This window comes from Salvelinus namaycush, chromosome 37 (genome assembly GCF_016432855.1).
Source record: "Salvelinus namaycush isolate Seneca chromosome 37, SaNama_1.0, whole genome shotgun sequence".
Taxonomy (NCBI): Eukaryota; Metazoa; Chordata; class Actinopteri; order Salmoniformes; family Salmonidae; genus Salvelinus; species Salvelinus namaycush.
This window is the reverse complement of record NC_052343.1, coordinates 6,138,323-6,164,707: the sequence shown is the minus strand read 5'-3', so window position 1 is coordinate 6,164,707 and position 26,385 is coordinate 6,138,323. Positions and strand designations below refer to the sequence as shown.

The 26,385-nt window shown below is 42.7% G+C and overlaps 2 protein-coding genes across 2 annotated transcripts in view; both read left to right on the top strand.

Annotated features, from left to right (window-relative positions):
* LOC120031586 (calsyntenin-3-like) overlaps nt 1–8,297 on the top strand; it is a 33,966-nt gene extending 25,669 nt beyond the window's left edge. Inside the window, exons 13-19 of the mRNA XM_038977395.1 lie at nt 1,930–2,156; nt 3,527–3,535; nt 5,680–5,841; nt 6,980–7,125; nt 7,373–7,508; nt 7,831–8,015; nt 8,148–8,297. Of these exons, the coding sequence (XP_038833323.1) occupies nt 1,930–2,156; nt 3,527–3,535; nt 5,680–5,841; nt 6,980–7,125; nt 7,373–7,508; nt 7,831–8,015; nt 8,148–8,297 (1,015 nt within the window). The remainder of the gene's footprint in view (nt 1–1,929; nt 2,157–3,526; nt 3,536–5,679; nt 5,842–6,979; nt 7,126–7,372; nt 7,509–7,830; nt 8,016–8,147) is intronic.
* Nucleotides 8,298–10,564: 2,267 nt separating this feature from the next.
* Nucleotides 10,565–26,245, top strand: LOC120031585 (peroxisomal targeting signal 1 receptor-like). Its single transcript, XM_038977394.1, has 16 exons — nt 10,565–10,796; nt 12,888–13,044; nt 14,145–14,183; nt 14,348–14,468; nt 14,738–14,890; nt 15,051–15,135; nt 15,691–15,781; nt 16,195–16,317; nt 17,666–17,749; nt 18,861–18,980; nt 19,426–19,569; nt 19,754–19,824; nt 22,377–22,589; nt 22,839–23,004; nt 25,582–25,739; nt 25,993–26,245. The coding sequence occupies exons 2-16, from the start codon at nt 12,931–12,933 to the stop codon at nt 26,243–26,245; spliced, it is 1,935 nt and encodes a 644-aa protein (XP_038833322.1). The 5' UTR covers nt 10,565–10,796; nt 12,888–12,930.
* The last annotated feature ends 140 nt before the right edge of the window (nt 26,246–26,385 follow it).

Here is a 26,385-nt window from a genome sequence, read left to right as displayed (position 1 = left end):
GATGTAGTGTGGGTGCCAGTTTGTTTCTGTCTCGTTTTGGATATTTTTCATTGTCTATCCATTGTTTAACAGCATAACATCATTGAAGGTTGTCAGGTACGCAGGCTAATGAGGAATGAAATAATTTGTTCATTCATTTATTCAAAGGTTCTTATACAACTTGGGGGTAGAACGTGTAGACACCTTTTTGATTGACCCTTTACCCCCCATAGTCTCCATGCACACTCACAGGGCCCTACACACACACACACACTGTCACTCCAACACACACAAACAATCACTTCATCCTTTGCTCACTGACACATAATATGCACGTACATTTATGCTGACTCTACACACCCACTCACATACAAGCTGCTGCTACTCTGTTTATCTTATATTCTGTTGCCTAGTCACCTTACCCCTATACATATCTACCTCCATCACTCCAGTGTCCCTGCATGTGTAAATATGGTATTGGATATTACTTTTTAAATATTTCCTGTATATAGTATACTTACTTACAGTACTTACTTTATTGTGTATTTTATATTTCTTATTCTTATTTCTTGTGTGTTTTTTTCTGGTAATACATTGTTATTGATTTTTGCATTGTTGGTTTTGAGTTAGCAAGAAAGGCATTTCACTCCGCTTGTGCATGTGCATGTGAAACTTGAAACTTTTACTCTGCAAGTGTACCAGAGCACAAGGATACGCTGTTATGTTGAATGATATCATCCCTGTGCAAGGAGTGGAGCTTGATTTGCAGATGATATGAGTCACGGTCTTTTGCTCAACTAGGTAATCTAGCCTTGGGTAAGAGGAAGCACGGTTGAAGCACATAATCTTGAAACAGTCATTTTTTTTAATGCCACAGTGTATCGCAAGTTGTATTACGTTCATGGATAACCAGACATTTTTTGTTCAATTTTTGGATTAATGCACCACATTGGCCTACACGGGTCCTTTTTTATCCACTTTGTTGATTTTAAATATTTATGCACTTTGTGAAGTGCACGTAGGTCCTATCTATCAATGTTATTTTGTATCTGACCCATCACAGGAAGTGATGCAACAACAGGAAGTCCTCATTATCTAATCCTGTATGGTAGAGCTATATAAATGGCTGTGCTTAATGTTGTGTTTTTAAGATTAGTCCGATTTAAGGTACAACAGTGATGTGGTGTTTTTACGCTTGTTTCGAGATCTGTTTTCATGACTTTGTGGATTTTCTTTTGCTTGTGTTTTTAAGATTAGTCTGATTCCAGGTCAGGAGGTTAGTGGCTTTTCTAGTGTGTTCTTCAGTCTGATTATCAGTTAGTAGTAGGAGGGGATGTTTTTTAATAGTGGTTAAAGATAAGACTGATTTGAGGTCAGCAGTTCCTCCAGATGGCTGACAGCAGGCCCTTGTGGAGAGTCAGATATAGCAGCTGCTCACTGAAAGAGAGAGAGAGAGATATAGTATTACTGCAGTTCCAACACTCACACACTAAACAACTGAAAGCACCACTTGAATCATAAATCAAGTACTGAATCGCCAAATAATAATACCTTTTCAAAGTGCTTCTGAAAAGTGGCACAATTAGTATCCGCTACTAATTAGTATCAGACAATGCATGCAATATCATATAGTCCAGGGGTTTTCAATCCTGGTTCTGGAAATCCACAGGGTGTGCAGGCTTTTGTCCTAGACTAACATTAACACACCTGATTTGGCTAATCGTCAAGTCCTAAAACTGTTTACTTATAGAGAAATAACTGGTACCCTATTCCCCCCCCCCCCATTCCTTCTCTCTCTCTCTCTCTCTCTCTCTCTCTCTCTCTCTCTCTCTCTCTCTCTCTCTCTCTCTCTCTCTCTCTCTCTCTCTCTCTCTCTCTCTCTCTCTCTCTCTCTCTCTCTCTCTCTCTCTCTCTCTCTCTCTCTCTCTCTCTCTCTCTCTCTCCCTCTAGGTGTTTCAATGAAGAGAGTTGTCTTACGCTCAGGCAGTTGGAGGGCTACCTGGTGGTCCTTCAGCCCGATGCCCCTCAGATCTCCCTGTCTGGGGTCGGCCCCCACCTGGCCCGCCCCGCGCCTGAATTTGAGGGCCCCCGTGGTGTACCCCTCTTCCCAGAGCTGAGGATCGTGTGCTCCCTGTCTCATACTGTTAACACAGCCGCTCAGGGCATGGAGGGAGGAGGTGAGCTAGCAAACAGCCCTTCCATGAATACTACAATGAGGGGGTAGAGACTAGTCCAATCACATCAATCTAATACATTTGAGAGCATTTTGCCACCATTTCTACTGTACATGGATTGATGCTTCTAAAAATAATTATGGGAGCACGACTAATTTACATATGGACCATTGTCTGGTCAGAACACATTATATCATCAATCAAACTGCGCATATTTTACTTAGAGTCTACACCTGATCTCAGCCTGTTTTCAAAAGTCATACAGGGCTGAAGCCTGGATCTCAAACTTACAAATCACTTATTTTTCTTACACCTGCTTCTATTTCCACTTGCTAGCAGTGCCACTTAATTATATGTCTGCTGACAAATAATGTGAAGTAAGATCTGTCTTTCTTCTAAATCAGATTTTGAATTGGGGTGCATGTTTCCTAACCCTGAGAAAGTATGTTCCCAGTCATATAGTTGGGTTGGTTGTTCAGCAACAAAACCGATGCATGCGCACCTATGGGGCAAAACAGACTGGGTTGACTTAGAGCGGGGCAGCAGAGGTAGCCTAGTGGTTAGTGTTGAGCCAGTAACCGAAAGGTTGTGAGATCGAATCCCCCAGCTGACAAGGTAAAAATCTGTCGTTCTGCCCCTGAACAAGGCTGTTAACCCACTGTTCCTAGGCTGTCATTGTAAATAAGAATTTGTTCTTAAAAACTTCTTATGGCTGCAAGCCCGACGTCGGTACACTTATGACAACAGCCAGCTCAAGTGCAGGGCGCGAAATTCAAAATATATTTTTTAGAAATATTTAACTTTCACACATTAACAAGTCCAATACAGCAATTGAAAGATAAACATCTTGTGAATCCAGCCAACATGTCCGATTTTTAAAATGTTTTACAGCGAAAACACCACGTATATTTATGTTAGCTCACCACCAAATACAAAAAAGGACAGACATTTTTCACAGCACAGGTAGCATGCACAAAACCAACCTAACTAACCAAGAACCAACCAAACTAACCAAGAAACAACTTCATCAGATGACAGTCTTATAACATGTTATACAATAAATCTATGTTTTGTTCGAAAAATGTGCATATTTGAGGTATAAATCAGTTTTACATTGCAGCTACCATCACAGTTACCGTCACAAATAGCACCGAAGCAGCCAGAGTAATTACAGACACCAACGTGGAATACCTAAATACTCATCATAAAACATTTCTGAAAAATACATGGTGTACAGCAAATGAAAGACAAGCATCTTGTGAATCCAGCCAATATTTCCGATTTCTTAAGTGTTTTACAGCGAAAACACAATATAGCATTATATTAGCTTACCACAATAGCCAGAAACACAAGCCATTTACCAGCAGCAAAAGTTAGCGATCGTAACAAACCAGCAAAAGATATATAATTTTTGACTAACCTTGATAAGCTTCATCAGATGACAGTCCTATAACATCAGGTTATACATACACTTATGTTTTGTTCGAAAATTAGCATATTTAGAGCTGAAATCAGTGGTTATACATTGTGCTAACGTAGCATCTTTTTCCCATTATGTCCGGATATTTTTATGACAATCACCTATTCTGACCAAATAACTATTCATAAACGTTACTAAAAAATACATGTTGTATAGGAAATGATAGATACACTAGTTCTTAATGCAATCGCCGTGTTAGAATTCTAAAAATAACTTCATTACGAAATCCAGCTTACGTTATAGCGAGAGAGTGCCCAAAATCTGGGCGCAAACTACTAGTACACATGTTCGACAGATATATGAAATAACATCATAAAATGGGTCCTACTTTTGATGATCTTCCATCAGAATGTTGTACAAGGGGTCCTTTGTCGGGAACAATCGTTGTTTGGTTTTAGAATGGCATTTTTCCCTCTTGAATTAGCAAGCACACTAGCTAAGTGGCGCGAAGCTCTCCATCGTCAACAAACACAGAACAACGCAACACGCCTAACGTCCCGAAAAAATTTCAATAATCTAATAAAACTATATTGAAAAAACATACTTTACGATGATATTGTCACATTTATCAAATAAAATCAAAGCCGGAGATATTAGTCGTCTATAACGACAGCTTTTCAGAAGGCAATACCGGGTCCCTTCTCGCGCGTTCCAGGAAACAGGAAATTGGTGTCACGTCATGCCAAGAGCTTTTATTCGACCTCAGATCAAGTTATACACTCCATTTCTTCTCTCACTGCCTGTTGACATCTAGTGGAAGGCGTATGAAGTGCATGTATACTAATACGTATCAAGCACATTTATAGGCAGGCCCTAGAACAGAGCATCGATTTCAGATTTTCCACTTCCTGTCAGGAAGTTTGCTGCAAAATGAGTTCTGTTTTACTCACAGATATAATTCAAACGGTTTTAGAAACTAGAGAGTGTTTTCTATCCAATAGTAATAATAATATGCATATTGTACGAGCAAGAATTGAGTACGAGGCCGTTTGAAATGGGCACCTTTTATCCAGGCTACTCAATACTGCCCCTGCAGCCCAAAGAAGTTTTAACTGACTTGCCTAGTAAAATAACAAAACCCCCCAAAAATTGTTGACAACATGTAAACTATATTCCGTCTCCAATGTTTATTGAATACATAAATACATTTGCCCAATGAGCACTTGTCTCTCAAATACATCGTTACAGTTGTTGGTTAGCTAGCTAGCAAATTTTAGCCATTGCCATGAAATCAGTCAAAACACCTCAGAACTAGCTGAAACGAGTCACTTACTATTCCGCACAAGGCAGTTTCTTGTCATTGTTGGTAGCTATCCGGCCATCCAGAATCACAACAACTCACGGACTTCAGCTCCATTTTTAAAGTGTGCACATCCTCAGCTAATCCATCTATACATATATTCATCACTGACCCAGCCCCCCTCCACCCATCAACTTACCCCAATGATTGTGTGCTTGAATATTAACTAGGACCACACAGACCCTGTACTATTGTTAGAAGTGCTTTGTGCATGTGAGAATCATATGTATGTGTGCAATGGCTGTATATTGGAGAGGAAGCACACATCTGTGTGTGTCATCCGTTATGAGGGTTTTGTTTGTCATCTGTTATGAGTGTATCTGTTATGAGGATGATGATGATGGTTATGTATAAGAGCCTCTTCCTGCGTGGGGTCTGTTCAGGTCAGGACATGGTTGATAAAGCTGTGTAGCAACAGAGAAAATAGTCTCTGCCAATGCTTTATCTGTGGCTCACTACCTAATCTATTATGTACTTTATTCTGTCTCTCCAAAATGGGATAGTTAATCCACCCGGCCCCGTTCCCCTTGTTCTCTCGTCTTTATCTGTAGTTTTATACTATTGGGTAATCAGTCATTAATGTGCCGTTTTTTTTGTTTTTTTCCCTCCTGTTAACTGTCTGCTTTCTCTCTCTCCCTTCCTTTCTTTCTGCTTTGCACTCTGCCTTTCCCCTATTTCCATCTTTTGCCCTCCCTCTCTTGCCTCATTCTCTCCTCCATTCATCTCTCTCCCCCCATGACCCCCAGCTCTGATGTCAGACGCCGTGGCCCACACTCTGGACGGCTGTGAGGTCCAGCCCCTGGGGGAGGAGCTAAACCCAGAGAGGGAGGAGCTCCTGGTGGACATGGATGCCCTGAGAGAGAGGGGTCTGGAGATAATCAACACCACTGCTTACATCGCCATCACAGGTACCGCTCATTTCCCCTATTCGGTTTTATTTTAAAGACCCACTTCAGCTATGTTTAAACTGTTTTCGTTGAAAAACGATATTCCAAGTATAAATACTAAAAAATATATGTTTTAGCCTCCCGGGTGGCGCAGTGGTCTAGGGCACTGCATCGCAGTGCTAACTGCGCCACCAGAGTCTCTGGGTTCGCGCCCAGGCTCTGTCGCAGCCGGCCGCGACCGGGAGGTCCGTGGGGCGACGCACAATTGGCATAGCGTCGTCCGGGTTAGGGAGGGTTTGGCCGGTAGGGATATCCTTGTCTCATCGCGCTCCAGCGACTCCTGTGGCGGGCCGGGCGCAGTGTGTGCTAACCAAGGGGGCCAGGTACACGGTGTTTCCTCCGACACATTGGTGCGGCTGGCTTCCGGGTTGGAGGCGCGCTGTGTTAAGAAGCAGTGCGGCTTGGTTGGGTTGTGCTTCGGAGGACGCATGGCTTTCGACCTTCGTCTCTCCCGAGCCCGTACGGGAGTTGTAGCGATGAGACAAGATAGTAATTACTAGCGATTGGATACCACGAAAATTGGGGAGAAAATGGGATAAAATAAAAATAAAAAAAAAAAAATATATATATATATATATATATATATATATATATATATGTTTTGAGCAACAACAACAAAAATGTAGGCACAGTTGCGAAATTCAAGGAGTTGGTCAGTTGGGTGCACCCTGATGTCATCAGCCTCCCCCTTGCTTGCGTGAGCTATATAGGAGCAATAGAGGACAAAAACGGAAAGGCTCATCCCCTCACTTGTGCCATGTAATAAGGAACCCTGCACCAGCTACTGAAATGCACCTTTTGATAAATTACGTGCTAGTGAGGCTGGAGTGGGTCTTTATTTCCAAAGAAAAACGAAGAAAGGTTTAGAAAAACTGCACCAGAGGGATAGTCTGTGTGCTGAAGCGCTTCATTTACTGCCCACAGTGACATTCAGCATGGTGCAATTAGTTGGGATTTTGAAATTACACATAAGGATATGTTGCATATTGCGTCGCACCTCTGTATCACGTTCACAAACTGTAGCATTATCTTTTCGCCATTGAACTGCCCCTAAACTTCCTACTCTCTACCTCTCATCATCTCTCTCTCTCTCTGTTAGGAGCTGAGTCCATCTCCGTGTATGAGGATGTCCTTCGGTCCGTCCGTTACCGGCTGGCTAAAGGCTCGGCCCGCTTTGAGAGGCGGTTCCGTCTGTCCTGCTCCGAGATGAATGGCAGATACACCAGCAACGAGCTCACACTGGAGGTAACTAATCTAACTGACCATAGAGGCTGTAATTAACCCAAAATGGGTTAGCAAATAAGCTTCAATGGGGTGTACAATACTAGGGCACTAGCTAAGTGGTTTTAACCTAGCATTTGGTGGGTAGAGGGATAGCACAGCATTAGTTCAGTGAGTAAGAGGTTCTGTGACAAGGCTTCTTTTTCTTCTTTTTTCTCTCTTTCACTCACTCTGTCTGTCCATCTATATATTTATCCATCCTTGCTCTCAGGTGAACTTCCTGCACTCCCTAGACAGTCTGTACCACCCGTCTCACCTCCTGGCCTCCCAGCAGCAGTTCCTTCACCCGTCTCATCACTCTGGGGAGCTGAGCGGACACACCCTGCCTAACCCCCACCGCAACTCAGGTTTATACACACTTCATTTACCTCAGTATTAATGTTGACCTTTTTCGCTTGATTTACCTTTTACAGGAGAACTGTGCTCTATATTCCTGAGTACATCCGTTTTGCTCAATGTTAAATCCAGACACATAAAACAGATGGATGAAGGTATCTCTATACCATCCCATTTTATTTCTATTGGGAAATCCCCTATCCACTCTCAAAATAGAGATTCAAAATACCAAAATTCACAGGTTCATTTTCACCACAAGATGTCAGTGTCACTGACATTAATGACAGATGGTGGCTGTAAGATTCATATAAAACTCTTAATTTCCTCTGACAGTGGTGCCAGGAGCGGCCACAGTCATCATCATGGTGTGCGTGGGCTTCCTGGTTGTCATGGTGATCCTGGGAGTGTTTCGAATCCGCTCCATCCACCGCCGTGGCGAGGGCGCCAGGGGAGGGTCTAAGGAGGATAGCGGCCAATGGGATGACTCTGCCCTCACCATCATCGTCAACCCCATGGAGGTAAAGACCTAACTGTGGAATTGAATAGATTTGTATTTATTTATTTCAGTGTGGAAGTTTTGAGTTTGGTTTAAGAGGAGAGACGATTTATTTGAATGATAATTTTGTAATTTATTTCTCTCTCTCTCTCAGTCCTATGAGTCTCGTATGGGCATCTCAGCCGACACCGAAGGTGAGGGGGAGGAGGACGAGGAAGTGGTGGAGTCACCCGATGACGCCAACGACGACCAGCGAATCATCATCAAGAAAGAGGGCAGAGACGGCAACCCCCGTCGCTACTAAGCCAATCATCTCTCTCTCTGGAAGAACTCATTTCCATGGAAACCACAAAACGGCTCGCCACTAACCTCAACGCGTTTAAATATCGAAAAACTGCTGACACCTCTAGTCTATGGAATGTAAAAGTACAACAACGCACACTGTATTACCGCAACACCACAGCACCATTAGTGATCTATAGCCAATAACAGGGCATTGAATCTTTCACCACGTAAATGTTCTACGGCACAATATATACAGTATACTCTAACCGCCTGACCAAAACAACAAACAGAAATTGTATGTGGTGCACTAATTCCTAACTCACAGGGAATTGACATTGTCCTGGAAGTCTGTGTGAGACAGGCCGGACCGAGGCTACATAACTTAGTTGTGAAGTTAGGATTGTATATGTTTTACTATCGCTATATCACACTTCAGACACCTTTGCCCACCACACAAAATGAATATTGAAGCAATCGATTCACACAAAGCCTTGTGTAGGCCCTTCACATATAGACACAAACCCTGATCCTGACGCTATCCCACACACCTCTAGATTTAATCTAGTTGTCTTTTTGCTGCACAATCTCTCTCTCTCGCTCTTTCTCTCTCTATACATTCCTCAACTTCCAAAAACACGACCCCCCCCCCCCCCCCCCCCAGATCTGACTCCAGCACAGTTCCACATTTATAGTAACCTTAATATAGAGAAACATACAATTATAGGGTTATAGCTGATTTTTACATACTATGTACGATGTGCTTCACATACTGTATGTGATGTGCTGAATTAGATCAAATAAATTGTCCACGGAAAAGTGTACATTTTCAGAACTTTCCTTTTGTCAGGGTAGACTTTTAAATGTTAAATCGTATTGCTTGGTAGAACCCTTTCATTGTAAGGTTTTGCAAGACAACCAAACAGGCTGACGATAAGGGCATAGAGTAACCTCTGACCCTTACCACAACCCCAGTGACTCGACTGAGTGACCTCCCCCCACCCCATTGCACTCTCACCACCCACCGCTCTCGTTACAATCTCACTACAACAACGACACACACGCGCCACAACACCTGCTGTATCCAGAATGTCAGCTCAGCTTGGGCAGTTTTGATTGTATTACATTTTCTGTACATACAATTATTGTTATTATTATTATTATTGCAGTCAATGCTTGCTCTCTGTCTGTACTCTTAAAGAGGGAGCTGCATATACATATTATTTATTACCAGCTACACTGTTTTATCATTTGACCAGCTGTTGTATATTTTTAAGGTTACACCATCAGAATACGGAGTAGTAATAATAATAATAATAATAGTAGTAGTAGTAATAAGGATGATGATTCCTGACTTGATGAGTGTATTCATTCGTGTGTTGAATTGTTGTAATTTAAAATCGTGTTCATATCTGAATCACAGTAAATGGAGGGAACATTGGTAAATAGCTACTCTGTCATCTCTTTCTCTCACTCCTTCCTTCTTTCACACCTTAGAATATTCTCAAATCGTTCTCTCTTCCTCAGCTCCTCTTTCCCTCTTGTCTTTTAATTTTCGGGCCAGTCCCCACCATCTCTTTGGTCTATTGGAATTACCACCTCCCTCCATCCCTCCCTCACTTCCTCCCTCTGTGTTTATTGCTGTCTGTCTGTCAATGTGCAGTGATAAACTTGTCAGTAAATAAAGCCTGTTTTTCAGTGTAATATTATGGAAAACAAATTGCATTAATTACTTATATTATTACTATTGGGACATTAACTTTAATTATTGATACAATGATAACATGGATTATGAAGATTATTGATAACTGTCTGAAAACATTTAAAAGTTCATAATAAAACACTCTGATGAGGTCTAAATGCTGCCTGTTTTTTAAGTAAATAATCCATTTGAAAATATTTCACAATCACTACCATCTTCTGAGTACTTTTTGGATGGTTTGAGAGAATACATAAATTCCTTGGTAAAAGCATACATATATCAGGAATAACCAGTTTGAGACAGAAAATGATGTTGCCACAAAGCTGGACAAATTTGTTGGACTTTGCAATTCATTCATACCTTGCGCAATAATATACGCAAACCTTGCGTACAAGGTCAATTTTACGCCCCTTTCGTTACATTGTTTCACCAATGTAGCCAGAGATTGCACCTTAATCGAACATTATTAGAATGTTACAATAGTCGTTGGCATAAATGGCAACATCGATTTGCAGCGTTTACACACGCACAAGCTCGTTCTGCGCACATTCCGTATTGTCTGTCATTCAACGTCTACGTCGATGCTGTTCGAGAATACGTCTTGCAGGATTAGCTGTGCGTCTGTGTAGATTTTTGTGGGTCATGGGGGAAAGAGCAGGAGGTAAATAAAGAGACACGCGCTAATGAACACGGGTAAAGATGTACTTTCACACTCAGTAGCTTTGCTGGTTTCTTAATGTGCCAGCTATTTATTATTTTGTAAGTAGACAATTAGGAGAAGAGGATAGTAGGAAGGTCTACAGTCAGCAGTAGGTGGTGGTGAGTAAAACATTATGCTATCAGTCGAATAATGGTCTGTCACATTTTTGTAGCTAACTTGCTAGCATTTGGTCATCAACGTGCATTGTAGCAAACGGGTAGCTAGCCACGTAACTAGTTAGCGTTCAATATTTTACTGAATATATTTTGCAAGCTCAACGCTCTCTAACTAACCATAATTAGCTAGCTACACCCACTAAACACTAGATACGCTAGCTAACTAACTAGCTAGGTAGCAGTACATATATTGTGTAAAGTCAATGTGTATCGTTACAGTGCTAGTTGGGAGGACATTAATTGATGTAATGTGACCATATGCATCGAAAATTGGCTAAGACATGACTCCCTCTTAACTTTTGTGAATGAACTATTGCCATGGTGTAGTAGGATGTGTGCAATATAGAAGCTAGTTAGTATAGTATCTATAGTACCTACTGCTATCTGATGGCAATGGTTCGTTTTATGGTGCTCTTTGAATTCTCAACTGGTGGTTTTCAGGTAAAAGCATAGCAATGCTAACCTTATGTTTTCAACATGAGAAAGCATCATAACATTTTCATGCACTCAGTCTTAACTTGAGAAGACAACTTATATTTTGCTGTAGAGCCAATATAGTTACAGCATGCTGTCATACAGTGCCAAGTATGACACAAAACAAGGAATACCTACTAACTGAATTAAACCCCTGCACATTCACTCATTTTGGGACCATACATATTCATTAAGACTGTCTCTTCTATCCACAGTATTGCACATCACATGGAGGTGTGTGTGTGTGTGTGTGTGTGTGTGTGTGTGTGTGTGTGTGTGTGTGTGTGTGTGTGTGTGTGTGTGTGTGTGTGACAGTGTTTATTAATATCTGTCTATAATCCTCTTACCAAGGCCCTAATCATACAGCATCTGTTTGGGTCAGCGGAAAGAAATGCTTAAATCTAAACCCTAGTGTAGCTACTGGACCACCTGTGGACAGGGTACAGCGTTGTCTCCCCTTATTTTCGGGCAAGATTACCTGCAGTTGTGTGTGGTGCCGTTCATTCTTGCATTGTAGTAAGATGGTGGAATGGGAAAGGGCTTAACTTCTCAGCTCCAGGACTGACTGCATTATAGAAATTGTCATAATTGTGTTTGTCTGAGAGGTTTAGTGAAGTTGAGTAGGCCACTATCTATGTACATCTGTTGTTGGCCTAGATAGTAGGTCTGCTATGTGAACAGCAGGTTCGTCTCTCCGACATTTGATTGCAGTGACACACTGTTGTGGGGGAGAGGCCTGTGGATCAGGGAATATTACTACAGCATTGCAGTAGAGGGAGTTGCATTGACTTTTGGTTGTCACCCTTGAATGTTTTCGTTCACTTAAAGGGCCAGGTGAGTATTTTAAAGAGTGAGTCAAAGACTGAAAAGCCAGTTGGAAGAGTGAAAGTGAAGCTCAAGGCTATTTTCACTCAGTCCTGTTGTGGAGCCATTCTTTGACTGCTTGCTACATTTTTGGTATCCTTGGAGGGCATCAGTCGTGTGTGTGTGTGTGTGTTAAAATCTAACAGATAGAGCATGTTAGATTAGGAGAGGACTATGAGTCTTTTGGCACCCGGGATGAGATTTCACTTTGGCCTGGCTAGCCAACTCTCATCCTCAAATAGAGCTCCATATAACTCAAACAGCTCTCTCCTGTTGCTTTGATTGATGTGAAAGGTTGAAAAGAGAGTGATGACGCACGTCCAAACACAGCACAGGAGCTGGAGAAAAGGATAGCCTAGCTGTAGTAGGAAGGTAAATGACTGCCCAACAGTGAGCGGACATCCACATGTTTTTCTTGATACTGGTACACCCTCTTTGTATTCAAATGGTTTATCCTGAACTGTCTTGCATGGGACCATGAATAGTGTTGGTGCCGGTCTATCTCTGCTTAATAGCTCACATGTTTTGTCTTGTTAGGCACCTCAACAAATGTAGAAATATTCTGGCATCCAGGCAGGATCCTGAATGTGATATTATCAAACTGAGTAAATTAGATGTGAAATGTTTGGAATGTTCAAATAATTCCATAATTTAATGGATAAGTCAATGTTTTTATTCACTTCTTCCTCTCTTCAGTTCTAAGGTGGTCTGATTGGATACGCCGCTGCCCGCTGTTGCCATGGCGATGCGGGAGCTGGTGGAGGGGGAGTGCGGGGGAGCCAATCCTCTCATGAAGCTGACGGGTCACATGACCCAGGAGGGAGGAGCTTGGAGGCACAGGTCAACGCCCACTGTGAGTAGTCACCTATAGAAATTAGAATAAAGAATGTATGGAATATGTACCGTAATCCATGTTTTATGTTTTGTATATTATTTGTTTGTTATTGACCATGTTGCATTGAGTTATTTTTCCTGGTCAATGGTGGGGCCCATCCAGGGCTCTAAATGTAACATTTTCATTGGTAACACTGGTGCTCCCAATTTTTTGGGCACAACATTTTTGGGCACGACATGAAATTGATGAGCACCAGAACTGAGATTTTTTTTTAATGATTGAGATACAGCCTATATTAATTATATCTACTTTAAGCACATGTGCCCTATAAAGTAATATGTAACACTGTAAAGACATTTGTTTATTAGTTCAAACGAAATTACAAAGTTCAAACGAAATTACGAAGTCATTTGTGGAATATTAGGTTTCTACATTGTGTAAAAGCACTATTTTCCTAATGAGATGCATTACATTTAAAATTGTACACTGTCTCTTTAAAAACGTCAGGTTTATGATTTCTATGACCTTTGATCTCCTGAAGAACCTATGCATTTTCCTTTCCTTCTGTGCCCCCAAATGTTTGGCTATACTGGTGAAGTTACCAGTTTGTTACCTCGTTGGCTAGCTAGCTAACAAAGTGTAAACAAATGGTTAACGACACGCGAGTAGTTTTAGAATGGCCCCCTACATGGTTTCTGAATGTAAAATGTGGTTCCGGCGATTTGCTATAGGAAGATAAAAATGTTGCGCCTGTAATATGGGTCAGATCTTTTGACATGGTCAAGCCGTTTTAGCTGTAGTAGTGGAGCAACCATGACCTGATCGAATCTGCACTCGCTTTTTTCTCTTAGGCACTCTGAAAGAACAGTACAGCGACGCCTTATTACAACAACTATTATCTGGGAGATTTCTTTCCTAGTTGCGTAGAGCTCCCAAAATAAAACACAGAGAAACTTTGTCGCACTTTAGCCCTAGACCCATCTACTCATAATTGAACAAGTTCATACATCAAAGTTTGTTTGGACCATACAACTTAGACAAGATACTGCAACTTAGTTGTACTATAGCTTTCACAAATATATCTCACAGTATCACTTTCATCCCTCTTTCTCTCCTAGATTCCCCCTACACCCATTGAAATAGCAACAGAAGAAGAGGTCAGTCTCATATTACCTTCCCAGTCCTCTTGATTCGAACTGTTGTGCTTTGTCTGCATATTCTAAAAAAGGAATATGAAAGCACGTTTCATTCATGTGAGGTTTGTTAATCGTTATTGAATAGGCTAGCGTTTGATGACCTCTTCTGCATGTGTGTGTCCCAGTTGGTGAATGAGTTCATGCAGCAAGCGCCTCCACGGCCCCCTCACAGCTTCGACATGGGCCAGTTACTGGAGGAAATGCAGCAGATTGATCAGCAGAGCTACAGACAGGCTCCACAGAGAGGTACACACACAGCAGTAATAGAATACCCTATTATACTCTCCAACGCAGCAGAAGCAACACTATTAAAGATTTGCGGTGTGCCTGTCCAGCTGCCCGGCAGCACTTCCATATTGTTACCCCACAGGTTTTGGAACATATGTTGACACTTCAAGACACCTTTTTATTACGTTTTCCTGTACCTTCCATCCAAGTACTTACACTGAAAAACACACTTTCTTTTACCAACGTGTGAAGAAAACAACACCCGTTCCCTCCTGTCCTGTCCGTAGCTCCGGGTGTGGCTGCTTTGGCCCTGTCTGGTGATTGGACGTCTGAGTTTCTGTCGGGAGCGGATGCCGCTGCCGCCGCCTCATCAGGGCAGGCGGGACTTGGAGACCCGGCCGACGCTGATTGGACCAGAGAGTTCATCACCGATGGCACAGGTACATTTTTTTGAATGTCAATGGTAGGCACAATTGCCAACCATTTGTTTGAATGTACTTTGTGGCCACTACTTCTAGCAGGTAGAGAAATAATCGGTATCTTACTCTCTTTCCCTTCCTCCCCTCTTTCTCTTCTCTTTCTCTCTTCTCTCTTTCTCAGATCCCGGGCGTTGGGCAGAGGAGTATCTGGAGCAGTCAGAGGAGAAGCTATGGCTCGGAGACCTGGGAGAGAGGGAGCAAGAATGGTAATAATGGAGAGACAGAGAAAAAGAGGAGAGCAAGGGACACGTAGATAGATACAGCGACATTCGGAGAAACCTTGAGAATGTTCCAGAGAAGATGGTGCCATTGTGATGTTGAGCCGCTAAGTGTGTCTTAAAATCCTTGACGTCGTCCTCTCAGAACTCTGTGTTGTTGCATCCACTTTATAAGGGCTTTGGCCATAACATAGCTTTGTGCTAGTGAATTGAAGTCATTGCATAACTCTAAGTCAAGAAAGAAAATGAAAGCCAGTAAATCCCGCACACAGGCTTTTAGTTTGTGTATGTAATGCGTTGACCCCATAAGTAGCAGTCATTTAATTAGTTATTCAAAAGTGTGTTTTGATTCCATCCTTATTGGATATGTATTGTGAAAAGTGACAATCCATTTCAATTCCAATATATTTACAAGGATACAGTGTGATTATGTAAAATGTACATGGTCTCTTTAACCCACTTGTTCTTTAAAATGATCACTGTTTGAGACTCAGTTAGCTGTTTAAATTAACCCTTTGATGTTAATGTTTGTAAATCCAATAGGACGAAAGAGTACCTACCAGGAGACGAACTGAAGCAAACAGCCAATGAGCTGGTCGCAAAGGTCAATGACCCCAAGTTACAGAACACCGAGGTGTGTGTGTGTGTGTGTTATTTCCGTGTCGCGTGTGTTTCATACTTTTTTCTACATATCTATCCCCATACCCTTTCCCCATTCTTTGCCCATAGAAGTAATGTAGCTTTGCAATAACAGGATCATTGTAGTTGTAGCCGTTTCTTTTAAATTGTTCAGTGAGACCCGCTTCTTTGTAGTTAATTAGACATCAAAATGTTTTATGGGAAAGCATTTTGCTGTGATGGACCGTAGTATCATAGTGACTCTTTACAACCTGGTCTTCAGAACTGTTTGTGTGGTATCCAACTCCCCTGTCATTATTTGGGATTTGGTTAAAGCACAAACTGATTTAATGACCAATCTAGGTCCATAAGCCATTAGCCATAATGGATATTGTGTCATTGTTATGTTGTTGTTGTGTTGCACTGTAGTTCCTGCGGTTCATTAGGCAGATTGGCGAGGGCAGTATCACAGTGGAGGACAGAGCAGGCAAACAGCACACAGATAGAGCTCAGGCCAAGGAGGCTCAGAACTGGGCCTCCAACCTCAACCAGGTAGGAGCCAACTTCCATTGAAGACACAAGGGGAAGGGTGCAACTGTCAACCTACAGGGAGCCATCTTGGCTCAAGCGTCCTCATTTTGTGCCTCATGATCCCCCACATCCCATTATTTGGTGCAGACCCCTGCAATTGTTACTAACTACATAACCATGTGATGGCCATGAACGTTTTTGTATGTGAGCCTTGCACTAGGCTGTACAATGTATAATTTGGAAATGGTATGTGTAGAAATCATTTATTGTGGAAAAGAGCATTGTCCTTTCAATACATGCGATTTCTGTCAGCCAACTTCTGCCAATGAAAATCATCATAGCTGTTCCCGTCTTGAATCAGACTTCCAGTTTCCCTTATCAAGTGAAGTCGTATGTTTTTAACAGGGTTGTGGCAAATCATTTTTCAATTCCGGTAGAGGATTGAAAAATAATAATAGGCATTTTTGTATTGTTTTCATCATGAGTTGAATTCCAAGTCACTTCCTGAATTAGACCCCAGCCCTGGTGTATGTAGTCATAGGAGTTCTCATGGTAGCCCTTTTTAACTGTGACATCTACTTTTCCCCCTTTGACCCTGCTGTGAACTCTTGACTTTCCCCTCCTTCGATTAACAACCCCCATTCATTTGTACCAAATTAAAACTCCTCCGTCCTCACCCCTCCCAAAACAAAAACCCAACGCCTCACACCTGCGACAAAACAATCACGCCTCCCCCCGTTCTCCGCTCCCTGGTTGCCATAGTTCCTGGAGGAGACTGGGGGAGGGACTTTACCCTTGACAACCCAAGAGTGGGATCAGAAGATTGCTAAGGCTAAACAGGCACATCAATGGGCTTCTGTCGTCAATCAGGTAGGACCCCTGACGCCATGGCAACACTGCCCAGTGGCTCCGCAACCGGCTTTCTGTCAAAGTTGCGTTGAGCTGATTATATTTTTCATCAGCCTTTTTTTGCGGCAGTTGGAACGCTGTCTTTAGTGGCAGAATGTTGTGCCCACTGTAGTTTTTCCCGTAGTTTCTTAGCACTTTGTAAACCCAAGGAAGATGCATTGTTTTTGCTGATTAAACTTGCATTTAGATTATAGCGACTACTTTTAGAGAAGTAGTAAAAAGTACCTGCACTAAAGGTGAGTAAATTGTAGGGAAAAACGGGACTGGGAGAATGGGTGTGGTTCTCTGATGTTTTATTCTTCCCATTCCTTTATCTTGTCTTCCTCTCATCCTTTTCCCCCATCTTTTTCTGCTTCTCCTTTACTGTCACAACCTCAACGTCCCACTTTAAGTGTTGTTATAAAGTTATGAACAACTTGGTGTCCACATCTGCCATTGCTACCTCTTCCTTCCTGTTCAGGTCTCAGTGGAGTCAGCGGAATCATGGGTAGATGAGTTTGCCACTGCAGGTCCAGATTTCCAGCAAGCTAAAGCTGCTGTGGAGGTAAGAGATGCAGGACAATACAATAGGAAAGATAACAGAATAATTATCATAAACGTCTTTTTAAACATCTTCCAAATTGTATCTATCAAGAATAAATCCAGCCTATGCCCAAATCAATACATTATGCCCTAATCTTCACATGACTGTGCAAGGGTGCAGCCATTGGTAAGCCTGGGAGGGCATAGGCCCACCCACTTGGGAGCCAGACCCACCCACTGGGGAGCCAGGCCCAGCCAATCAGAAGGAGTTTTTCCCAACAAAAGGGCTTCTATTACAAACAGAAATAGTCCTCATCACTCCCTCAGACGATCCCGCAGGTGAAGAAGCCGGATGTGGAGGTCCTAGCCTGGCGTGGTTACGCGTGGTCTGCGGTTGTGAGGCCGGTTGGACGCACTGCCAAATTCTCTAAAATGATGTTGGAGAAGGCTTATGGTAGAGAAATGAACATTCAATTATCTGGCAACAGCTCTGGTGGACATTCCTGCAGTCAGCAGGAACAGGTGCACCTGTGTAATGATCATGCTCAACTTGAGACATCTGTCGTGTTTTGTTGTGTGACAAAACTGCACATTTTAGTGGCTTTTTATTGTCCCCAGCACAAGGTGCACCTGTGTAATGATCATGCTGTTTAATCAGCTTCTTGATAAGCCACACCTGTCAGGGGGATGGATTATCTTGGCAAAGGAGGGAGACATACTCACTAACAGAGGTGTAAACACATTTTTGCACAACATTTGAAAGAAATAAGCTTTGTGCGTATGGAAAGGTTCTGGGATCTTTTATTTCAGCTCCTGAAACATGGGACCAACACTACATGTTTCATTTATATTTGTGTTCAGTATATATTAAGCTCTTTACATATACTATATTGCACTAATAATGCCATTGCACATTTTCACTTCACACATCAGGTAATTACATTGGCTTAAAGTACACTGTATATAGAACCTTTATCAAAGTTCACATTGACCCTTGGGCATCCCCTAAAAATAGTGGTTTGGACCAATGTTAATGTTAGGGGGATTCCCACAGCAACTGGTATGATGGTGATGCCCAGCACCTCCATCATTTGACCCCTGACTTTGACATTGTGACTGTTCCTCTGTATCAGAGCGACTTGGACTTCTGGGAGAAGCTGCAGCAGGAGTGGGAGGAGATGGCCAAGAGAGATGCAGAAAGTCACCCCTGGCTCTCCGATTTTGACCAGATGCTCAGCAGCTCCTACGACAAGGTACTTGACATAGCTTCCTATCCACCTGTGGAAGGGGTGTTGGAGGGCCAGTAGGAGGCACTCTTTACTCTGGTCTAAAAAAAAATATCCCATGGTACTTATCGTAAGAGTAGGGGTGTTAACCCTGGTGTCCATGGCCGCCTAATCAACCCCAGCTTCCAACTGGCTCATTCATCCCACCTCCTCTCCCCTCTAACTCTTCCCCAGGTTGTTGCTGTAATTGAGAAAGTGTTCTCAGTCAACTTACCTGGTTAGAATAAGGGTTAGTTTTTAGTTAAGGATAAGTTTTGCCTTTCATTTCACAATGAATAAGTTCAGCATTTCTACCTGTCCAGGCAAAAAAAAATCTGCCTTGTCTTGTCTGCTAAGTTGCTGTTCATGATTTAACTCTCTCTCTTCCTCCCTTTATTTCTCTTTCCCTCCCTCGCTCTCTCAACCCCTCCAGGGGTACCAGTTTGAGGAGGACAACCCGTACATGTCCCACCAGGACCCCCTTGCTGAGGGGGTGAGGAGGATGGAGGCAGGGGACATCCCTGGGGCCGTGCGCCTGTTTGAGAGCGCCGTACAGAGAGAACCAGACAACCAGCTGGTGAGACACTCATTAATTACTAATGAATAACTCTGATACAATATTATCTCAAGGTGAAATTCTTTCTGGCTAACAAGCGCTGGTGACTAATCAGGTTCTTTCCTACCATGCTAGCATTAGGTGGGTGAAGAGGTAAAGAGAAGTAAGCACTCTCTCACTTTTTTTCCGTGCTTCTTTTTTTTAGGCATGGCAATATCTGGGAACCTGTCAGGCAGAGAACGAACAAGAGTTTGCAGCCATCAGTGCCCTCCGCAGGTAAAGAGATGGAATAGCAGCCTCACTGACTGGAGAGAAGTCCCTAGTGTGTCTCAAGCTCTGGACAAAAGTAGTGCACTATATAGAGCAGGGTTGTCAAACTTATTTTCATCTGGGGGCCGCATTCTGTCTTCAACAAGGTTCAGAGGGCTACACTGAAAGTTTGTTATTTCCTTGCTGTCAAAATGTGCAGAAACATTTCCTCTGTTCATCGTTTTTTTTAAACTTTTTTTTTGCTCCCTGATTATAGCTTTTGTTTCGGTGATTGTTAGCAAGCTGGACAGAGGTGAGGAAATTGTATAAATGTAGGTCCATTATATACTGAGCAACAATTTCAACAGTTTTTTACTGAGTTACAGTTCATAATAAGGAAATCAATCAATTTAAATAAATTCATTAGGCCCTAATCTATGGATTTCACATGACTGGGCAGGGGTGTAGCCATGGGTGGCCCTGCCAATCAGAAGGAGATTTCTCCCACAATAGGGCTTTATTACAGACAAAAGTACTCCTCATCTTCATCAGCTGTCCGGGTGTCTGATATCAGAGATCCCGCAGGTGAAGAAGCATGATGTGGAGGTCCTGGGCTGGGATTGGTTACACGTGGTCTGCGGTTGTCAGGCAGGTTGGACGTACTGTCAAATTCTCTAAAACAACGTTGGAGGCGGCTTATGGTAGAGAAATTATCATTACATTCTCTGGCAAAAGCTCTGGTGGACAATCCTGCAGTTTGCATGCCAATTGCACATTCCCTCAACTTGAGACATTTGTGGTGTTGTGTGATAAAATTGCACGTTTTAGTGGCCTTTTATTGTCCCCAGCACAACATGCACCTGTGTAATGATCAGTGATGGAAAAAGTACCCAATTGTCATACTTGAGTAAAAGTAAAGATACCTTAATAGAAACTGACTCAAGTAAAATCTACTTGAGTAAAAGTCAAAATATACTTAAGTATCAAAAGTTAGTCTAAATCATTTCAATGTTCTTATATTAACCAAACCACACAGCACCATTTTCTTTTTTAATTACGGATAGCCAGGGGCACACTCCAACACTCAGACATAATTTACAAACAAAGCATGTGTTTGGTGAGTCTGCTAAATCAGAGGCAGTAGAGATGACCAGGGATGTTCTCTTGATAAGTGTTTGAATTAGACAATTTTCCTGTCCTGCAAAGCAGTTCCTCTGTCCAGTGTCTGTTCTTTTTCCCATCTTAATCTTTTCCTTTTATTGGCCGGTCTGAGATATGGCTTTTTCTTTGCAACTCTGTCTAGAAGGCCAGCATCCCGGAGTCGCCTCTTCGCTGTTGATGTTGAGGCTTGTGTTTTGCGGGTATTATTTAATAAAGCTGCCAGTTGAGGACTTGTGACGAGTCTTTCTCAAACTAGACACTCTAATATACTTGTCCTCTTGCTCAGTTGTGCACCGGGGCCCCACTCTTTCTTTTCTGGTTAGAGCAAGTTTGTGCTGTTCTGTGAAGGAAGTAGTACACAGCGTTGTACGAGATCTTCAGTTTCTTGGCAATTTCTTGCATGGAATAGCCTTCATTTCTCAGAACAAGAATAGACTGACAAGTTTCAGAAGAAAGGTCTTGGTTTCTGGCCATTTTGAGCCTGTAATCAAACCTACAAATGCTGATGTTCCAGATACTCAACTAATCTAAAGAAGGCCAGTTGTATTGCTTCTTTAATCAGCAACACAGTTTTCAGCTGTGCTAACATAATTGCAAAAGGGTTTTCTAATGATCAATTAGCCTTTTAAAATGATAAACTTGGATTAGCTAACAACGTGCCATTGGACACAGGGGTGATAGTTGCTGATAATGGGCCTCTGTACACCTATGTAGATATTCCATTAAAATATCTGCTGTTTTCAGCTACAATAGTCATTTACAACATTAACAATGTCTACAATGTCTTTCTGATCAATTTGATGTTATTTTAATGGACAACAAATTTGCTTTTCTTTCAAAAACAAGGACATTTTTAAGTGACCCCAAACTTTTGAACGGTAGTGTGTGTGTGTGTGTGTGTGCGCACAAAGCTGTCAAGGCAATGGGTGGCTACTTTGAATAATCTCAAATATAATATATTTTGAATTGTTTAACTTTTTTGGTTACTACATTTGTTTACTATGTGTTATTTCATAGTTTTGATGTCTTCACTTTTTTATTCTACAATATAGAAAATAGTTAAAATAAAGAAAAACCCTTGAATGAGGAGGTGTTAAACCACCCATGAGCCGCATTGAATTGGCTTGTATGTCTGACACCCCTGACATAGAGAATATGGGTGCCTTTTGGGACGTAGCTCCTGTGTGACATTAAGAGTATGTCATGAGGTATGTACTTATTTGATTTATGAATACATGTTTTATGTGTGGCTTGAGTACAAAGATGCTATGATAAGCATGAACTTGGGTGCAAAATAGGAAGTCCTTGAAGTTACATGATGCCTGTGAGGACTTGTTGGCTGACAACAATTTCTCGGTTTTTTTTCTCTCTTCTTTCTTTTCTCTCTGTCTCTTGCTCTCTTCTTCTTTCGCCGTTAGATGCATAGAGTTGAAGAAGGACAACCTGACCGCTCTGATGGCACTGGCCGTCAGTTTCACCAACGAATCGCTGCACAGGCAGGCCTGTGAGACCCTTCGCGATTGGCTGAGGCACAACCCCGCGTACCGGCCAGTCCTGGAGCAGAGTGAACGGGAGCGAGAGAAGGACGGCGGGACCAGAGAGCGGGAGAGATTTGGCTCACTGCTGCCAGAGTGAGTGGACCTTTTTCATTGTGTACAAATGTGGTGTGCATGTATATTCAAAATAGTACTTAGAACTCCTAATCAATATAACACAAAATGAATTGCTAAATATGCAATACAGGACGTTCTTCTGTATTTTCTCATGTTTTATATGTTACGAAAACATGGATTCTATCTGTTGGCTTAAAATATTACAATTGTTAAATCTTCTCCCTTCTCCTTTTTCCCCATCTCTGTGCCTTCCTCCCCCACTCTCAGATCTTTGTTTACAGAGGTGCAGTCCCTGTTCCTCAGTGCGGCGAACTCTGACCCCGCCCGCGTCGACCCCCAGCTACAGTGTGGCCTGGGAGTCCTCTTCAATCTGAGCGGGGAGTATGACAAGGCCGTGGACTGTTTCACCGCGGCCCTCTCCGTCACACCACAGGTACACTAGTAGGTCATCCACTTCACAGCAGTAACTCTTACCAATCTGTGGTTCATGTGTGTTTGGAGAATAGACACACTTGATTATGATTTGCATAATTTTATTTAAAAATCATAAAGTTGATGAATTCAAACGTGTTCGAATACTTGCATCCTTCCTTGAAGTAATTTCTGATCTGTATGCTAATCGTTACCTGAAAGCAATTGGCTCCATCCCATTGTAAAACATCTTGTGATCCACCTTTTATTTTATTTTCAGACGGTGGGTTACAGGTACAAAAACAAAGAAATGCATACAAAGATAACCCCTTCCCATCCAGCAACCAAAGTTGTCTATCGGTTCCCCTCCCACCTATCCATCCCCTGAGTCACCCCTTACATTCCCGCCAATCCCCCCCAGCCCTCTCCCAAGACGACCAGAGACCCCCTCCTCCGTATCACCCTTTCCCTGTGGGCCTGAAAGCAAAGAATGTAACAAAAGTTCAAATAAATATATATATAATTAGTTTGTATGTGTGGGGCTTTGGCTGAGATTGTTCTTTAGAGAGTCAAGTATATTTGTCCAGGCCTCAATTGTTCCTTGACTTGCACCATTCATTCTCACGGTCGATAATTCTGTGTGAGCGGACCAAGTAATTGGGCGTCACTCTAAAGCGGGAAGGTGGAACAAACGAGTCAGGAGTAGGTTTTCTTGATTGAACACAGTTCTATATTGAGGGCATTTGGTCAACACAAACACTCCAACATAATCAATGAAAATCTCCCAAGGGAAAAAAAACATACATCTTCTTCTCCAGATCAAACAGGAACACAATACGATTGTCTTTAAACTACAACAAAAGTCACGGGATTGTCACCGTCTTAATGGTTCTTCATAGATAGCTCCTCTGTCTCGGTGGCCATCTTCCAGAGATAGTTCTTCCCCCTCTCTGCTGGTTCCATTCTCTCTCTTATAGGGGAAGGAGAATATCTCATTAGTAGTGTCAGCTGTGCTTAATTGCCTCTGGTTACCTTGTCTCCCATGCCTTGTTGGGCTACCATCCGTGAGCCCAGCCTGCCCTCTGGTGGTCCTTCCACATCTGTTATAACTTCTAATAATAACTTTATCCACTGGTTAAATGCGAGAGAGTGAGGTGGTTGCCATCTTTAAGCCAACATTTGTTTCGCAGCAGTGCTGCCTGCCAGCAGTAATCTTCTCTGACTGACTGACAGATATTCAAGGGGCTATCATCGTTAAGTAACGTAATAGATGCAAAGCATTGAATATTTAAATTCAGAAGCATTTAACTGCAGGGCACTCTCACATCATGTGAAGGAATGTGCCTACCTGATTTAGGGGACACAGTGAACAGTTGAGAGTTGGGGGCCAATTTCATCGTAAAATGTTTTCTTGGTGTTAAATACAGTCTGTGAACAAACTTAAAATGTATAAATGGATGGTTCGGATTATGGGATGCTAAGGTCATATTTTTCCATATTCTGTTCCATTTTAAAGGGTTGTTCAGATTCAATTAGATCTGTGGACCATACCTCATTGTTTTAATCAGACTGTCAAATACTTGAAGGAGGGAGACCGGGGGAATGCATTTTTAGGTATTCCAAAAGGGTCTATTACTTTCCTCCTATTCAAACGGTATGTCTACCCCCCCTTAACTTTTTTTCTCTCTGAAACTACCCCTCTGTAGTCACATGTAGCATTTACCCCTCTGCTTCTGTTCTGTGATTGTTTTTCTTTTTTCACAGACACTAACTACCCCCTCTTGAACTATTTTACTCAGCTCACCTTTTGTGGCAATGAACAGATGTACTCTCTCTCTTTCTCACTCTTGTCTTTACCGGCTGTGCTGGGGAGTCTGAGGTGAGCTGTTCTCCCTCATCCAGACAGCTGTCTCTCTCCTCCTTCAGCTCTCTGGGTCTTGTTCAGCGTGTATTGTTGTGCTGGTCTGTTGTCTGGGTCTTTGCTGTCTCGAGTGTGCTGAACAGCTCGAGACAGCAAAGAGCTGCGCGAGCTTCATCTCCAGCTTGGCGCATTTCTCCCTCGGATCAATGCAGGAGCAGTGCATTTGTGGGACCTGGGTTTGCTCAGGACTAAAGGGGGACACTCCTCTTGGGGCTGCTCATCTATGGGGTGGGGATGTGGTCCAAGGATGAGCTTCTTATGCTGTGCTCTCTCTTTGATCTTGTAGAAGTCCTGCTGCAAACGGTTTGAGGCCAACAATACTGTTCCAGATCTGTACAGGTTGACATGACCTTTGTCAGTGTCAGGGTCTTCGTTGTCCATTATTCTTAGTTTCCACATACCCACTTTCTTAACAGAAGGGTAGTGTGCTCTTATAGCACTGTGCCATGCAAGGGGATGGTCTGTGAGGAAAATTAAGTGTATGATCCCCGGTTTGTAAGAGTCAGCAAATAAGTAAGTAGGTTTGTCCAAAATCAAGGTTGTATGTTATCATTTTTAAATTTGGTGTTTACGTAATGCAGAGGGTAGTTTTCTGTATAAATTGTGTGAGAAACTCAAAATGTATCCAACACTAATTCAGGAGCTCATGATCTCTCTGTCTGTCTCCTTCTCTCTCAGGACTACCTGCTGTGGAATAAACTGGGCGCTACCCTGGCAAATGGAAGCCGCTCAGAGGAGGCTGTTGCCGCCTACAGGAGGGCGCTGGAACTGCAGCCAGGCTTCATCCGCAGTCGGTACAACCTGGGAATCAGCTGTGTCAACCTAGGAGCCCACAGGTGAGAGAGAGATACAAAATTCACACAATACGTTTAAAAATATATATATATTTGATCAAAACCACTTAAATCACTGCGCTTATGTTCGTCAAAGGTAAGTTGTAGATTCAGGTCATACCAGGAGTAGAAATTTGGACTTTATATAATGTATTGACTTTGTTCACAATATAATTATTTTTGCCTTAATACAAATCTATTGAATGCACCACAATGACAATTTCAAGTTGACCCGTATTCTCTTTCTGGTTTACAGAGAGGCCGTGGAGCACTTCCTGGAAGCCCTGTCCCTGCAGCGCCAGGCGTCGGGGGAGGGCGAGACGGTCAGTGCCAGCCGGGCCCCGGGGGGCGCCGCAGCCACCATGATGTCCGACAACATCTGGTCCACCCTGCGCATGGCCTTAAGCATGATGGGAGAGAGCTCGCTATACGCGGCGGCCGACCGGCGAGACCTCGACACGCTGCTCTCCTACTTCTGTCAGAGGGAGGGGGAAGCGGGGGGGGAATGAAGGTGTGGGAGGGCCGAGGGGGGGAGAGGGGCAGGAGGAGAGTTGATAGTGTGTGAGTGCGCACTTAGGGGAGAAAGGTGTCTGGGAGAGGTAGAGAGAGTAAAGGAGGAGAGCGAGAGGTCCTGTCCACAAACAACCCC